Raw genomic sequence first — 18138 nt, 5'->3', positions numbered from 1 at the left:
GAAGAACCAACTTCAAAAGATACACTATAAGACAATCAAATCTTGTATCCTCTACCCAGGTGATGGAGTTCTTGGAGAGAAAAAAAGTATTTTTCAAAAAAAATATATATAAAAATAAGATTGCTATTGATTCCAGAACTGTGTGAATCCTGGACTTTAATACTCTGACTCTCCTTGTCACTTCATGATTTTTTGTCAGCCTGTATCAGACCTCATAGCTTATGTAACCCCACCGTTAGGTTGCCTATGTCAGAGTTGTGTTTACAGGCACAGCAGCTGACCATAAGATAATTTTCTATATGCATTTTTGTATATTTCTCTGTTGCTATCTTAAATATAAACACAAATTTGGCTTATGTATCCCCATTTAGCTATGTAGCCTAGTTCATAACATGGGGAAGGGAGGGAGGGAGTTAGTATCGTGTAGTCACAGGTTTTACAAAGCTGAGGAACAAGTCCCTTTGCAAGAAGAAAACCCAGCTGTTGCTTTGCCATGACAGGAAGAGTCAGGTATGTTAAAAGGCTCACCTGTGTGGTGCCAACTGAAAAATACTGGTAAGCAAATGAATGGCATTACATTTAACAGCCAACAATATATCACACCTGAGTGTGAATACTTGCTCTTGCCTTGTACATGTTCCATTTCCCCATATAGATGCCTAATAACCTACAAAATAAACTGTTCTACTTCTGTGTTCAAAATTAGTTTCCTAGGTCATATTGTTGTTAGCCATCTGTAAGATGAGTCATGCTTCGAGCTTGGGAAACCTGAGCCAAAAGCTGGTACTCTCCAATGACCCGACACATTTCTTTGCCAAAACACCAAGCAACTTCTATCGAAAGGTACCACATTGAAATTCTGCACTGCTTCTCCTGACATGTTTTTCCAAGCAGGGAGAGACCTCCTGAGAGGCTCACAGTTCTCAACATAGGCAAGAACAAACATGTAATTGAACTTTAAAGGACTTCTCTCACTCATAAAACAAAAGCTTTTCTAGTATTTACTACTGTTATCCAGGGGAGCACTGTATGAAGTAAGGCATACTCTATGAGAAGAAATATTTATACTGCTCTCTTTGGATGTGCTCTGCCATGTTTTGTTTCTCAAACACTTAAAGGAAAACTATGAAAAAATGTATGTCTCACTGGTCTGCAGCTGTGCTGCATTCCACCTTCACTCTTTGACATTTATTGAGATCTTCTGATTCTATTATTTTGAACTCTTTAGCAGCTTTTATTTCAAAACAATTAAGGATGCTCCTGTGATCCTGTTAGTTCTGTTTTTCCCTGCACAAACTTCTTGCCATATATAAAATCAATTACCAGATCAGCACAGAAGTTTGACTCTGACCTCATTAGGACAAACTCAGATGAAGTGTAAACATTTCTCTTACCTTTAGTGACTCAACCTTAGACTGACTTTTACTTCTAAGAGGTTGCTCTCCAAAAGAAGAAGGAAGGGAGGAGGGAAACTGAAACTTTGAAAAAAATGTCTAACTGGTATATTAGAAATAAGCATGCAGCTCCTCAGCAGTATCAGCAGTGCATGAACTTAGCCAAAAGGTCTTATATTTTTCTCTGTGAAACGGTGAACAAATTAGAGAAGTGATCTCAGTCACTTTCATTTAATTAACCTTACTTTTATTGCAGTCACTGAATGACACAGAGTAGGCACACAGAACTGCGTTCTTCACCATGTCACAGCAGGCAGCAGCTGCTGCATTTCAAATTGAATTCACTATCTTTCCCCAAAATGTTGTCTTTTTCTTCCCCCTTCTGTCACCACTGGCTACCCTGTCTTTGTTCCTACTGAAGAAGAGCTCCATCATTTTGGTCTCCATTTCCCCTTTCCTCTCACATCCTGCTTACATAACGCATCTAAAATCATCTAGACTACCAAAACCAAGTCCACACTTCAGTCGTCTCTCACTAAGTTATAACACCTCCTCCTCCTCATATGTTTGAGAACTTGGCTTCTACAAATCAGTTTCTTACAGATGGTACTTCCATTTACTGGCACCAATTGGTTACTCAGAAGTATTAGTCATTGGAGATACACATTTTATAAAATATGTGAAAAATAAGCAAGTAGAATAAACAGGAACATACAGTGACATACTGCCTTGGCTCTTTCCCAGTCTTTTCTCCTCGTAAGGACAAATAGTTTGCGCCACGTATTCTGTTCAAATAAGGTTATGATGTAGGCATTTCTGAAAACGCATTAATGCTTCTTTATTGTCAAAATCATCCCCAAAATGCCATATCAACTGCATCACAGCCTTATTTAAGGAGCACTGACTGGGACCCAGAAACACTGTGTTGCACTCATGATCCTCCCCTGCTTTTGTTTCATCTTGAGCAAGAATTAATCTTTCATAGCTATCATCTTTCCTCTGTACACGTGAGTAACAACATTAGTGCCTACTGTCAATCATTTGACATTAGGGCTTGCCTGCACCCCTTGCTCACCCCAGCCACCTTCCCTAGCTCACAGACCTGGGGCTGCTCCTGGGAGATGCCATGAATGACCATGGAGGTTCACATACATGTTTTTATGCAGGACTAGTTTAGGCATAGCAAGACAGCTTCTTCTTGTTCTTCTCTGGAGCCTTTCCAGTCTCCCGGTGCCTCCAACACAAATCATCTCTGCCCTTGTATTAGGAGGCCTAAAAACAAACATAGAAACCCTGAATGTATCTTCACCACACCCCCCAGCCTCACACCACACACTGCAGCCTAATGGAGGGCAGATTCTTTTTTTCCACCTTCCACAGGCATCCCAGCCATTTTTTCAGTATGTTCTCTAACAATCCCCAGATCTGTCTGTCTTCCTTCACTGAAAGGGAGCCCGTCTCCTCTAGTCATTGAGCCGCACAAGCTGTGGATGTCCCTTGGCCCAGCACCGGGCACTCTCCTGTTCTGCTCCCCAGCCCCTCACAGCCTCCCCTCAGGTGCCACTTTGGTTTCCTCAGCTTGTTCTTGGCTCTCCCTCAAAAATTCCCCTCAGCTTTTTTACCCCTCTCCCTCAGAATTTCCCCACAGCTCGCTCCGGCCTGTCCCTCACAAAGTCCCTCAGCTCCTTACTACCTGTCCCTCAGCTGGCTCCTGCCTGTCCCTCAGAACTTCCCCGGCCTTAAGCCCCAGTTCCCTCAACTCACTCTCACCTTTTCCTCAGAAATTCCCCTCAGCTTTTCCATACCTCTCCCTCAGAACTTCTCCTCAGCCCACTCCCAACTTTCCCTCAGAATCTCCCCTCAACTCCTTGCTGCCTATCCCTCAGAAACTCTCTCAGCTCCTTACTACCTGCCCCTCACAAACTCCCTCAGCTCGCTTCTGCCTGTCCCTCAGAACTTCCCCGGGCTTAAGCCCCACATATTCCTCCGAAATTCCCCTCAGCTTTTTCACACCTCTCCCTCAGAACTTCTCCTCAGCTTGCTCCCGCCTTTCCCTCAGAATCTCCCCTCAACTCCTTGCTGCCTATCCCCCTCAGAAACTCCCTCAGCTCCTTACTACCCGTACCTCACAAATTCCCTCAGCTGTCTCCTGCCTGTCCCTCAGAACTTCGCCAGCCTTAAGCCCCAGTTCCCTCAACTCACTCTCACCTTTTTCTCAGAAATTCCCCTCAGTTTTTCCACACCTCTCCCTCAGAATTTCCCCTCAGCCCGCTCCCGCCTTTCCCTCAGAATCTCCCCTCAGCTCCTCACTGCCCGTCCCTCAGAAACTCCCCTCAGCTTCAGCCCGGTTCCCTCAGCCCGCTCCCGCCTGCCCTCAGAGCTCCCCCTCAGCCCAGTCCCTGCGCCTCCACACCGCTCCCTCAGGCCGGCCCCAGCATCGCCTCCCGCCGCTTTCCCGTCCCTCCCCTCCGCTCCTCTCCGTCCCTCCCTCTCCATGCAGCACCGCCTCTCGCACCGTGCGCAGGCGGGCGGCGAGCCCCGGGCCGTGCCGGGCCTGGCCGAGCCGTGTCTCGGCCGAAATGCTCCGTACGGAGAAAGTCCTGCAGCTGCGGAGCCAGCAGGGCCGCTCGGTGCGCGTCGTGAGGGAGCACTACCTGCGGCTCGATGTGCCGTGCCGCAGCGCCCTGTGCCGGGCCGGCTGCCCCGGCGGTGAGCGGGCCGGCGGGGAGGGCTCCGGGAGGAAGGGGAAGGGGGGACGAGGGCTGAGGGAGCCGAGCTCCGGGGGCTGAGGGAGGGCGCCCGGGCTCGTCCCGGGGCGCCTCAGCCCGCTGCCGGCGGGGCCTGACAGGAACCGGCGGGGCAGTGGCGGGCTGAGGAGAGAAAAGGGCATCGAGGAGCCGGGGAAGGGGGGAGATGGGGCAGGGGGAAAGTTTTCTAAAAGCTGGAATCCTCCCTCTGCCGTCCTGAGCTTTAGGGGTGGTGTGAGGGGCGGCAGCACACGGAGCAGGGGGGAAATGAGCAGCTCGGGGGCGTGGGGGGAGTGCTGCTTCAGGGCAAAACCAGTCAGGAGTAAACGGAGTGTTAGGGGAGGAAAAAAATGAACCGAAAAGAGACGGGGGTTGATGCAGGAATTGACTGGCAGCAGCTTGGTGACCGGGGTAAAAGGCTGAAGTGGCATGGAGGTGTAACCGAAGACGCCCATGTTTCACACTTTGCTTTTTTAAAACACCTTTTACATGTGCATTTCATTTATGCGCTTTGCTTTTTAAAAAGTTCTTACATGTACATTAATTTCTACAGGGTGCTGATTTATAGTGTGAGCTACATTGTGTGCCTTACCTGTTGATGCAGCCAAGGGGTTATCATGAAGCATTTGTTATTCTGCATCAGCAGTTATTTCTGTTAATTAATTAAGTATAATTGTTCGTTATTGTGATCTAGGGTGTCAGGACTAGTTATAATTTCTGCTCCCTTATGGATCTCGGTGCTGTAGAGGAGCATATTGAATTTAGTTCTGAATTCCCTAAGGATAAATTACAGACACATACCAGACAAAAGTCTTACCTCTCTCCCCATGCCTAACTTTCCCTCTTCTGGGCCTGAACGTAAATTGTGCTGTAGATGAGTGTCAGAATATGTCCCTTTATAATTATTCCAGGTAACTCAGAGGTAAGGAGAACATTTATTTTTATTCCTGACTCTACACACTGTGCTGATCAGACTTTCTTTATGTGCTGAGAGAAACCGCCTACATAAATCATGAATCATGAATCTATAGATACCTTTAATGGCATGCGGTTCCTACTTAAAAGTTATTCTGATCTAGATGTATGGGTTAGAAAAGGATAGCTTAACGTGAGCAGATCACATAACTCTTCAAGTGACACTTCAGTTTTAATCCTCTTCTGAATTATTAATAAATATTAGCTTTCCTATGTGCATTCTACCATCATCCATTATATACCTTCAGAGTGAGATGTAGCCTTGTTACGGTATGCAGAATCGTGCTTACTGGAATCAAACTTCTAGTGATAACAATTAATAGACGGTTTGTCCTGTGACAGCTTCTAAGAAATTCATGACAATAACCCGACTTGTCAAGATCTGTGTAGTTTTGTTCTTTATAATTTGCCTGCACTAAATTCAGCAGTTGTTCCTATAATATTGTAAGGGATGAATAGATACCGAGAAAAAATACAGAGGAGTTAATGCCTGCCAGCTAAAAGTTTAGTGGATAATCATTGAAATACCTAAAGTAATTAAACTAATTAATTTGGGGGGACATTTTAAGATTTAATCTATGAGGGGTTTGTTGTGATATTTTGATGGCGTATGCCTAAGGGATGGAGTCTCTAATAGAGAGAATTGGCAATGATGGTAATAGTTTAGATTTGAGAATGTCTTCTCTTATCTGTATTCTTTTATTCGAAGGAGCACAAAAAGAGCTTGCTGTAAATGGATAATGTTGAATAGAGAGATCTGTGGAAGCAGTACATCCTTTGAATAATTCCATGAAAAGATTTTCTCTGGTAGATATATCGTCTCTCTTTTCATGTGGAAGCAGAGAAAAAAAAAAAAAAGGAATGTTACACTTCAAGTAACTTCCTTTTCCCAATGAAATTGCATCTTTTTCACACATTTGGATGGAATTTACCCTATATTTTGGCATCCGTGGATAGCAAAAGGGCTCTGTCACAAATCGTAGAGATTGTACCGCAGAATTGTACTTTAGAAGTCATTATAACTTTGTTCATCAGAAAAATACATATGTATACCTTTGAAGACACACAACTCTAATGTCCGGGCATTTGAAGGCGTTTTTAAAAGAGCAGTATTGCAACTGAAAGTTTAAACCTTTAACCTCTGAATTGTGTTTTAGATGGCAAATTGTTATCAGATGATGTGACTCATTACGTTGTCCCAGACTGGAAGGTTGTTCAAGATTACCTTGAGGTTCTTGAGTTTCCTGAGCTGAAAGGTATTATTTTCATGCAAACAGCGTGTCAAGCTGTGCAACATCAAAAAGGTCGCAGGTACTTATCCTGTAATAACTCATTTTTTATTATATATTGCAGTAACATATTAAGTTTGTAAAATACATATTTAAGCACAGCTACCCAAAGTCAGCAAAATGCTGTGCTTAAATTGTTTTCAGGTCTTTCAAGTGTCTTAATATGATTTTACAGACGAGAAAGAACTGTGATGCTTTGTGATCCGTAGGTGTCAATGCTTGGCATATTTTTCACTTAATAGTGAATATTAATATTAGGCCTGTAACATTATTAACTAATCAAATGGCTTGTTACAGGAATTAAGGAGAATTTGCAGTAATGATGTATTGTATGCAACAACTAAATTATGCATGTGGTTTTGTTCCTGCTGTATTACGGATTGAGCACTTGTCTTTGAGGAGCAAGTAATACTAGTACATGGTACTTACCTTATCAGACACAAACCATATTGCTGTGGCATATGAGAGTGCAGTTTGCTATCAAGGTCTTCCAGGATTAATAAAGCATAAACATCTTTGAAAAAATATATCTTGTCTCAGAAATAATAAAATAAGCTCCTGAACATTTACAGTGTTTTGTGGGGCTCATTGGAAAACAACTATGTTTAAAACTCAGAAACATTCATAATGAAAATTAGAAAGCTTGCTTACAGATGGTTTTTTAGGTTTTATTGTCAATTGCAGAATTTAATAAATGCATTTCTTTATGAATTATAGTAATTTTCCTTGAGTTTTTCAGTCATATTTTCAGCTGGAATTAAAATACTCCCATGCTTTCTTTTGACAATGTTATATTGATCTTTTTTTTGTATTCCAGACAGTACAACAAGTTGCGAAATCTAGTGAAGGATGCCCGTCATGACTGTATAGTGTTTGCTAATGAATTCCACCAGCATTCATACCAGCCAAGAGAGAAGGGAGAATCGATGGAGAAATGGCAGACCAGGTTTGCTTTAACTTGCATAGTACTACACTGAATAACATCGTGACATTGTACATAGAAATATTAGTAGACACTGGCTATGTAAGAGTTCATGCTCTTCCACTGCTTAGCTCTGGAACAGTTCACAATAATTATAAAAGTCCAGAATGTCCTTTTGTGATTAAGAAAGTTTCAACGTTGTTTTCAGAGGAAAACAGCCAAATGTTAATTAAATGCAATAATGCTAAAATAAAAAGCATTGATCATTTTAAAGTTGGACAACCATTTTACAGGGTGCTTTAGCATAATAAACAGAACACTTTAGATCCCATTAGATGTAGTGTCTCATAGCCTACAAACCCCACAGAGCTGGACTCCTGGCAGTTCCAATTAGATTTTTCCAAGCATTCATTCAGAGGAATAATATGTGATGTTTCAGCTGGGGCACATACAGATGTACTGGGGAGGAAGCACTTTCTTTTTCTGTCCTCTCAGTGCTCTTGTATGGCACATAAACTTTATACCCTCAAAAATTTATGTAGCTTGTTGTATGTATCTCACAGGTATAAGTGTAAAACCAAAATCTCATTTATACAAAGTCTGCAAATGTCTTGCAAGTAGCAAATGAGATATACCAGGAGTCTTATTTCAAACTTTGCTTTTCTAGGAGTATTTACAATGCAGCAGTCTGGTATTACAATCACTGCTTGGGTCAGATGCCAGTTGTTATGGTAACAGAAGATGAAGATGCTATCAGGCAGTACGGAAATGAAACAGAAGGAGTGTTTGTGATTTCCTTCAAGGTAACATGCCAGGAAAATAGAAGAAGGTTGCCTTGGTGCTTCATCAAAATGACAAAGCAAGTACTTTAAAGCCCAATGTATAGTGCAAATCATTTCGGAGTTTACATGTAAAAATTCTACAATGCTAACTCATGACTTCATTTCTCAAAGATAGCAAAGATGTCTGACATGGGAATGTCATTAAAAATGGTGAGTGAGCAAAGCAGAGAACTGAAAAGAAAAGCAGCAGCTTTAAAGATACAGATCATCCTTCTTAGGAGCCCTTTTTATTGTTTTCCTTGTTTTTAAAGAATTTGGCACTGTGACCAATAATAGGTTACCTCAGCCACATGTCTAAATTTGTAGTGCAAGCATTCCATAAACAGAAGTAGCCGAAATATTCAGCATTATTCTGACAGCATGTGTTAGCCTTGACAATATAGGATACACTGATGCATGAGAAGATAATTGATTTGTCATTTAGTTGTTGATCTCTGATACTGCTTGTATTCAGCTGGATACACGGATAGGATGTTTATGTTTAGCCGTGATAGGATATTAAGTAAAACCAACCAGATTTACTTCAAATTTGTATAAAAATGCCTATGCTCAAATTGTTCCTTTGAGTGTGGTTCAAATGTAGTACAGAGAATCATACAAAATGCATACAGATAATAGTGGGTTGCCAGTTTGACGATTTTGCTGTGGCACTTTACAATAATTATGTAGCTTGGATGGGGTATATTGCTAGCAGAAGTTTGAGAATCTCTAGTTTAGGATGTTTTCCTAACAGTCATATCTCTTTTGTTATATTTACCAAATGGCTTAGGGTGAATCTGGAACAGATCTGTGGTATTTAGAGCAGACACATCACTACCATTTGGAAATGCAGTCTGAGCATGTGTTAGCAAGCACTAGACACCTCATGAGTGCATGAGACAGCTTGTCTATAATAGGCTTTTCAAATAAAGCATTATTAAAATAACAGTGACCTCTAAATCTTTTCTTGTTTGTTAATATATGTGCATACAGAATTACTTGGATAACTTTTGGCCTGACTTAAAGGCTGCCCACGAACTCTTTGACTCTATAGTTCAAGCTCGGCATGAACGGGAGACTGAAAGCCAAGAAAACAATGGAAAAGAATATCCTGAGCACTTACCCATGGAAATACTGGAGGCTGGGATCAAATCTGGAAGATATATTCAGGTCAGTTGCTATTTAGAGATTATACACAGAAAGATGCAGTCTTGTGCCACGTGTGATATGGAACAACTGTATCTAATTCTCAAATATAGATAATGCTGTATGAGGGCAGCATTTCTTACTTCATTTGCACACAGTCTATATCTCAGTGAAGTGAATTTACAGTTTTTTAGCTTGTCAGGGCCTTAATTGTTGGTGGGCTTCAGTTAAGAAATAATTTAAAGAATTAGAAGCAGTAATTTGTTCTTTGCTTGACTGTTTCACTAGTGAGGTGAAAACAGAATGTGAACAGATAGACTTTTCTTTTTTTCTTGAGATGTGGAGATTCAGTATTAGGGCAGGCAACAAAAGTAATCTTACACTGTCTACGCTTTGAATAAAATGACCTTTACCACCTTAAGTTAAATTGAGCATTTAAAAGAACTTGCCATTCCTTTACAGAAAGGAGTGCTTAAAGGTCTGCATTGTATGTTCTCTCTCTGTAGAGAGTACAATCCTGTTCAACATAACCTAAATATCAATGAAAACAACTAATTTATCTAAAAATTGTTGGAAGAACAAAAACATATACTTTAAAGTTTGCTATTTAGAGATGTGGCTATTTCATTCTGTTTATTGGTTTATTACTTTTAGGGTACACTGAATGTCAATAAGCATCGAGCACAATTGGAAGCTTTTGTTCGACTTCAGGGATTTGGCAGCAAAGAAACAGGTGAAAAGACAATGAAAGGATGTGTTCAATGACTTCTTGATGCTGTCTGTGCTTTTTATGTGACTCCACCATATATATATAGAGATGTTCAGTTATTAATCAAGATGAAAGCTCAGATATTGCAATGCTTTTTTTTTTTTTTCCCTTTATGGGCTAGAAAGGAGGCTAGAGATTAACCCAGAGATCGGACCTCCAGAGAAGACAGTACCCTGTATATCCTCCTTCCACATTCTTAGTACCTTTGGCTGTGTTTTGGACTCTTGTCCTACTAATGAGTGTCTCTAGACTTTTTCTGAAGTTAAATATTGATGCAAATTGTTTTATTTGTGCTTGCTCAAACTTCATATGACCACTCATTTGATTGAAATACGTGTTTGCATAGATGTTGGCAGGATTAGGGAGCTGGTCATTGTGATTGTAATAGGAAAAATGCTTTTAGGATCAGATCAGAGCACCGGTATTGTCTTCCTGGTATGAGTTAGTAATTACTACCTTTGAGGGAACAGCACTTTTTGCTTGCACAAGTGTTTTGTCTCAGCTTTCACTAGTAAATACTTTCAAATGTTCAAATGTAGAATTTTTTAGTAGTTCCTATTTCTATTTCTTTTTCTTTTTCTTTTAAATTCAGACCTTCAAAGTGACATTCTTATTTATGGGGCCAGAGCTCGAAATCGTGCAATCCACGGTGATGTGGTAGCTGTAGAGTTACTGCCTTTGCAAGAATGGAAAGGAAGGATTGTTGCCCTTTGTGAAAATGAGACAGAGGATAAAGCACCTGCAGACACCACTGGTGATCCTATGCCCACAGGTAAAGTAGATAGAATGATACAATATTTTATTGAGACTACCTCACCTTTTTGGTCTGATCTGTATTGTGGTCTTTATTTTATAGTCCCTTCCCTGTATCTTATGAGTGTGCTGAGGTCAGAGTTAAAAGTTCAAGATTAGTTCTCTTCCTACCAGAAAATACTGTTTAATTTTGGTCTTTGCCAGTAAATATTTTCTTTATTTTTTACTAGACTTAGACATGTTTTGGTAGTAGTGAGAATCTCGCTGAATAATTTATGTGTTATATCAATTTAAATCTATACAATAAGTTAGTCTTCGTTAGTATCCACAGGAATAAAAGCTCATTAAAAGATGGATGTGCCAACGATAATTTATTACAAACTTGTATTGTTTCCTGCATAATATAAGTTGTTAGCAATTATAATACAGATTTGTGGAAATCATTAGTTCATATTACAAAGCAAGGGATCTTCTATACCTCTTCCGCATTTGCTTTCATGTCCCTATTTAACTCTTTAACGTACTACCAACAATGTCCCTTATTAAAAGGTAAAGTTGTTGGAATCATTCAAAAGAACTGGAGGGATTATGTGGTCACTTTCCCTTCTAAAGAAGAAAGCCAGTCCCAGGGCAGAAATGCTCAGAAAATCCTTGTTACACCTTGGGACTACAGAATTCCCAAAATCCGGATCAGTACGCAGCAAGCTGAAGCACTACAGGTAATTTGGCAGAAGCGTTTCTCAGTTCTGTATTCCTACAAAATTGCCTGGGTGTTATATGCTCTCATGATGTTTTCAAGGCAAAAAGACAGGTAGAGAACTATTAATCAAGTTAGGTTTGTGAAAGCAGGACACAGTTCAATGTGAAGAAATGTGTTCAATTCCTGTCAAAACTGTAACCTTCAGGTAATAAAGCATATCATAGTTCTGGATGCACCACACTCCCGGTACCCTGAGCATTTGTACACTGCTCGCTTTGTGTATTTTTGTTGCTTTGTTCTGTTTTGTTTCCTGATAAATTCAGTCATATTAGGGGTCTGAAATGCAATAGCCCTTGCAGCTTTATTGGCTCTATGACTATATATAACTGGTGAAAGTACGAAGGAGAGCTTTTCAACAAATTGCTAATGAACGATGATGATTGGCCAGCCATTCCTGTAGAAGCAAGAAACATGGCCTTGTCCATTCCTAGCTGCTGTAAATTCCAATTGTATTCTGTGGTATAGGAATACTTGTTTACATCTTGGTTATGTCTTTTTTTTTTCCCTCAATATTTATTTATTTCAAGATAGAGATTTTTTTTTATATAATGAACCCAAATGAGTCATTTATTGGGAAATAAATGTAATTCTCAGTAAGCTTCTGATCATGGGTTTATTTTTCCTTTCTGAAGAGTTTTTAGAGTTGCTTGTGGCTTGTCTCTTTGGATTGCTATGTTTGCCTCTGAAGAATGTTTATATTGATTGCTCGTCAGGAGCAGATTGCTGTTTTAACAGAAGAATTGTCTTGCTGCAGGAGTACAGAGTTGTTGTGCGCATTGATTCTTGGGAATCAAATTCTGTATATCCAAATGGACACTTTGTGAGGGTTTTGGGAAGAATTGGAGATCTTGAAGGGGAAATTGCAGCTATTCTGGTGGAGAACAGCATTTCTGTAGCCCCTTTCTCAGAAATCCAGGTTAGTCTTTGTGATTAGGTACATTCTTTTCTGTTCATTTCTAGGCTCTTGTTCCTCAAAGAGGGGGGCTCTCTTTCAGCTGAGCGTATTGCCAGCAGGCTTTTGAAAACTGAAAGCTATTTTTAGAGTATTTTTCTGGAATTACTTGTGGATATCAGTGGTTCTAGAGATACTAAGAATTTTCAAGTCAATAATGATTTGAAGATAATCTGTTCAGTATAAGGAGATTTCAAACTCGTAGTTCTAATTTGATGTAGACTGTTAAGATATTATTGTCTTTATATGTGTTTATAGTACTGATCCTAAAGGCCAAGACCTATTGAAATCATTGCTTTAAATCCTTTTTGTCCTCAACCAGGATGGGAAACAGCTCTCACAGGGAAGTATTTTGATTTTTACCTAAAATTAATTGAAGAAAATAAAAAGAGTGTAAGAAACAATGTACAGTGTTGATGTTGGCCAGAGCTGCAATATCACTGCAGTAATATCAGTTGATAATAATATATGTAGCATTCTTTCAGATACTCTTTTATACTTTCTGGAAAGTAAATGTAGTAGACTGACTTGGAAAATGCAAGGAAAAAATTTGTCAGGGATGGAAAAGTACACCAACACAGAACTATCAATGGATTACAAAAGCAAGAGCTAATTAAATCTGATTTGTTGGCTTCATTTTATAGGAAAGATGTAACTGTATGTTCATCACTGTTTTTGTACAGATGAGCGAAATGCCCACAAGTTCTTCAAAGAATCCGTGGAAGGTGAATCCAGAGGAGGAAAAAAAACGTCTTGACTTGAGAGATACACACTTGATATTCAGCATTGACCCGAAAGGCTGTGAGGATGTTGATGACGCGCTATCCGTTAGAACTCTGCCTAATGGGAATCTAGAGCTGGGTGTCCACATTGCAGACGTAACCTACTTTGTGGCAGCAAATTCTTACACTGATGTTGAGGCAAAAGCAAGGTAATGTATTTTCTAAAAATTAAAAAATTACAAACTTCCAACCTCTATCCGTGCTATCCTGAAGAAACATTGAGAAGTTCTGTTAATTCTTTTGGAAGAGTTCTTGTTTTTAATATTTAACCTTATGTTATATTCCATACTTTTTTTCTGTTATTACCACTGTTTTGAACTCAGACTACTGAATCGCTTTATGAAATGCATTGTTCTCTGTAGATACAAAGAAATATTGTATTTCTGTAGATACAAAGAAATGTAAACTTAATGGCCAGCAAAGATATTTGTATAGCCATTAAAATGACCTCTTCTGAGCTGAGCTTATTTTGTACAGTCCTACCAAGCTCTGCCTTTATTGCAAGTGGGAGATACAGAGGAAGGCAAACTTAGGCTTGTGCTTACACAAATAGTCATTTGAATAATTTCATTTCAGTACCGCATGTGTGTGTTGGGTAATAACGTTAAGAACAGCCTTCTAAAATCATACTGTGTGTCACGTTCTGCTGATGCTGTAGTTATTTTGCAAACTGCTTGGCAGATAAACACCAATGAGTCACGGTGAGAAGAACAGTGACTGTGTTTTATTCTTCAGGGCAACAACTTACTATTTGGCGGATCGTCGTTATGATATGCTGCCCGCTGTCTTGAGTGCTGACATATGCTCTCTTCTTAGTGGAGTTGATAGGTAAGATTTGGTGATATTTCTGACAAAAGAGACTTTTGCAAGTAATTTAATTGTTGCTACCAGTCTCTTTGTTTATTAATTGTGTGCATGTTTTGCATTGTTACTAAGTCTTCAACTGAAAGAATAATGTATGTTTAAAAATAACTTCTGTTTCTATGGTGTTCAGGGAAGGCGACTGCTTTGTAATCATTTACCTTGCCAAAATGCATATGTTCCTGTTTCTCAAATGTGTTGTTACCCTGTTACCCTGCTTTTTTTTTATATACAATTTACAGGGTAGGTTCGCTGGCCGAAAATGAGGATATGCAGGGTGCAGATATGATCACAGTGGATACAGCTGGCTAATAAAATATATGAATGAAAGTACCTGTTGCAGTGTATCAGTGCTTTAAAACAGATTTGGCTTTCTATCTTAGGTGCACTCTGGCCCAACAGGTAGATTGAAAATACTGCTGATGTAGTTGGTTCTTATTTATTAAGTGATGCACAAAACGGAAAGCTAAGTGTGTTATTTAGCAGCATCACTGAACACAGGTTTGTTTCATGAAGAAAAAAGTTTCCAGTAAAAAAAAAAAAATCAACACAGGATGAAATGTGTAAATTTGGAGCAGTTGTATGTGCTTGAAATGTGAAGCTAACCAGAACTGTTTATAGCGTTGTGATTTTTTTTTTCTTTAAGGTATGCTGTAAGCGTCTTGTGGGAACTAGAAAGAGAGTCGTATGAAATCCTGAGAGTCTGCTACAATAAAACCATCATCCGGTCTGCGTACAAGCTAGTCTATGAAGTAGCACAGGGATTATTAGATGGAGACACAAGTGTTGTTGATGATATCCCGGAACTGAAAGACTTGGATGAAAGAACTAGAAAGAAGAAATTGGATGAATTGGTTTGGGCAATATCAAAACTCACTGACATAGCACGGCACGTTAGAGCTAAGCGGGACAGCTGTGGTGCTCTAGAACTAGAAGGGGTAGAAATCCGAGTGCAACTGGATGACAAAAAAAACATTCACGATCTCATCCCCAAGCAGCCACTGGAGGTGCATGAGACTGTAGCAGAATGTATGATTCTTGCCAACCACTGGGTGGCAAAAAAGATTTCAGAAAACTTCCCTCATCAAGCTTTGCTGCGTCAACATCCTCCACCACGACAGGAATTTTTTACTGAACTTCGAGAATGTGCCAGTGCCAAAGGTTTCCCAATAGACACACGGTACCTTTTGCTACTTATCTTAACCACTTTAATTAGAGATAAGCAATTAACTATTCGGCTTTGTAATCATTACAGTACAGTCTTTTAAAAGATTTGAAATAATTTAGAATGAATGTGTATGTTGGGATTTGATGAGAAGGCTGTAAGCCTCATCACATCGAGGTATCATTTCAATAGATCCCAGAGCATGAAGGCCAGCGACAGTGATTTTGTTCAGGAGCCCCCTTCCATCCCTCAGCTGCGCTCTGCTGTACAAAGGGGTTTATGAGCAGCTCAGCATGTTTCATTCTGGACAAAAGCAGGTTTTGCTGGAGTCCTTGGTTCTCCAAGTTGCAGGAGTTTAAGCGTAGGCTATTGGGATCAGGGCAGTGTAACTTTATTCAGAATTAACGCTTTTTTGACAGGTCTAACAAAACATTGGCTGAGTCCCTGGATAAAGCAGATGATCCATTGGATCCACTTGTAAACAAACTGTTGCGATGTATGGCCACTCATGCGATGTCTAATGCATTGTACTTCTCAACTGGCTCTTGTTCTGAAGAGGAGTTTCATCATTACGGTATCCTGTCACCTTATTTTTTATGCTATTTATGTTATTTCTGAACTGTTGGGGAGAGGCAGTTGATTGCTTTGACTTATTTTCACTGCTTCCTTTTTTATTTGTAGGACTCGCTCTAGATAAGTACACTCATTTTACTTCTCCAATTAGAAGATACGCTGACATAGTTGTCCACAGACTCTTGATGGCAGCCACTCTGAAGGAAACTAAAGATGTTAAGGATAAAGTACTCAGCAATAAGGATCTTGAGGAACTGTGCAGACACATTAATAACAGGAACAGGGTAAGATGGTCACGGTGCATGTCTCTGTCTTTGCTGCCCAGTGGAATGGAATACCAGTCTTGACTGCAGCTTCTGGATACTACAATGCCCTAGTATCACTTATTTTTTTATTATTATTATTTTTTAACTTAACTATCACATTTCTTCTGAGAGTAGTACTCACCTTTACCACAGATAGGATTTCCTTTCACATGTATTTTTTTGGGGAGTGTAGGGGAGTAAGTCATGGAAAAATGAATATAAAGACCGAAACCAAACAAGCTTATTATTTATGTAGGCTGTTTTCTCTTCTCTTTTTGTGGGGGTGCTCCCAGGCAGCCCAGCATGCTCAGAAACAGTCTACTGAACTCTTCCAGTGCATGTACTTCAAAGACAAAACCCCAGAAACAGATGAGCGCTGCATAGCAGATGGTGTTATCTACTCAATTCGAACAAATGGCGTGCTTGTTTTTGTACCAAGGTAAGTTCATTAGAGTTGGGGCTGTTTAAAAATAAGACACAAGTATTACTGGAATGCTGTAAGGACACCTCCGGTCCTTAAGAAAGGAAATATTGACTGATTATGCTATTTTATTTTTTGTAAACCATAGACTGCGTTTCTGTTTTCCTCTCCCCTCATGCTGCTGAACCTTAACTCATTTTTAACGGAGAACCAGTTCCAATAACCCGTTACAAAGCTGTTTTTCCATTATCTGGGCATTCTGGGCTTACAGATAATGGATTACTGACTGTATTTTACTTCTGCTTCACTGCTTTTGAAAAACCTCACTCACCATCTCATGCTGTTTTCATATATACTGCTGGGTTACTTTTTTTGATAATACACATTAAGTGCTCCTGAAGCAGGATTATCAAGCTACCCTGGTTGTACCTTTCTGTTGCTTTCCTATAATCCTTACTAGTCCTCCTTTGGTTTCAAAATTAGTGAGGAAACTGATAAAGGTGGAAATTCTTAAAAGTTTCTGTTCATGTTTTTTGAAGATATGGAATCAAAGGTGCTGCCTATATGAAAAACAAAGAAGGCTTAGTCATCTCTTGTCAAGGTGACAGAAGCTGCGAGTGGAAGCCTGGATCGCTTCAGCGGTTTCAGAACAAAATTACTTCCACTACAACCACTGGAGATTCAGTTACATTAAGTCTTTTCGATCACGTAACAGTGAGTATTTAATCTGAAGAAAGTAAAAGGAAGTAGCATGATGAGAAATAAAATAATTGTTGAATTGCTTTTAAGGTGAAAATACTTGTGCAGACGTCCCGCTGCCATGCTGACACAATCAAGCTTGAAATAATCAAGAATGCACCGTACCAGACTTCAGCCACGGAGGTTTCCCAGAAGAATTTCAATGTGGTGAAATCTGATTTGGTAAAAGAAGTCAGCCAGTCTGCAGAAACTGCCCGGCACACCCAAGAAAAAGCAAGAGTTGAAGTGATTGAGGAAGAGTATCGGCAGTACTGCCAGACAAAGGGACCAAGCTTATACCAGCTGCTAGAGGAGATCAGGGACTTGGCTCTATTGGATGTTTCAGCTGATATCAGAACTTGAACTGTAACCTGACATATGCTTGTTGATGTTCTACTCACATTCAATTTGTACAATTAAGTTTCTAAAAAAAAAAAAAAAAAAGAAAAAAAACTATTTAAATATTTGAGTTGTTTTAAGGTAAACTAAATGTCTATTTTAAATTAGAATTATTTTTATTAGGAATACATGTGACTTTTTAAAAGATTTTATACACGATAAATCTTCTAGATTTAAGACTGTGTAGTACATTCTTTCAGCTGCCATTCAAAAAAAAGTTACTTGTCCTTGTTCTCCATAAACTAATTTCTTAAAACTTAATTATTTCCTGATGTCTTTCTACTGACTAGAGGTGTTAATTCCCCTCCAACACAGTTTAGCAAGTTTAACTCATAACTACAAGCATACAAACAGCACCCTCAGTCA

The 18138-nt window shown here is 39.7% G+C and overlaps 2 protein-coding genes across 6 annotated transcripts in view; one reads left to right on the top strand and one right to left on the bottom strand.

Moving 5' to 3' along the window:
- MEGF11 (multiple EGF like domains 11) overlaps positions 1–2972 on the bottom strand; it is a 283958-nt gene extending 280986 nt beyond the window's left edge. For 2 of the 5 annotated variants that reach the window (XM_084532754.1, XM_084532753.1), the window contains exon 1: positions 2497–2972. The gene's annotated coding sequence lies outside the window, so the exon portion shown is untranslated. The remainder of the gene's footprint in view (positions 1–2496) is intronic. The other 3 variants (XM_084532749.1, XM_084532752.1, XR_014696988.1) reach the window with 2 other exon arrangements.
- A 944-nt stretch (positions 2973–3916) lies between these two features.
- On the top strand, positions 3917–18033 carry DIS3L (DIS3 like exosome 3'-5' exoribonuclease). Its single transcript, XM_084532739.1, has 17 exons — positions 3917–4103; positions 6274–6427; positions 7223–7351; positions 7995–8130; positions 9142–9318; positions 9949–10027; positions 10656–10835; positions 11366–11535; positions 12331–12492; positions 13212–13459; positions 14046–14138; positions 14818–15351; positions 15756–15910; positions 16018–16193; positions 16508–16653; positions 17175–17349; positions 17425–18033. Exons 1-17 carry the CDS (start codon positions 3974–3976, stop codon positions 17734–17736), a joined length of 3156 nt encoding a protein of 1051 aa, XP_084388865.1. The 5' UTR covers positions 3917–3973; the 3' UTR covers positions 17737–18033.
- Positions 18034–18138: the final 105 nt, after the last annotated feature.

This window comes from Aythya ferina, assembly GCF_964211825.1.
Source record: "Aythya ferina genome assembly, chromosome: 11".
Lineage (NCBI taxonomy): Eukaryota > Metazoa > Chordata > Aves > Anseriformes > Anatidae > Aythya > Aythya ferina.
The sequence above is the reverse complement of the archived record's forward strand: the minus strand, read 5'-3'. Positions and strand labels throughout refer to the sequence as shown.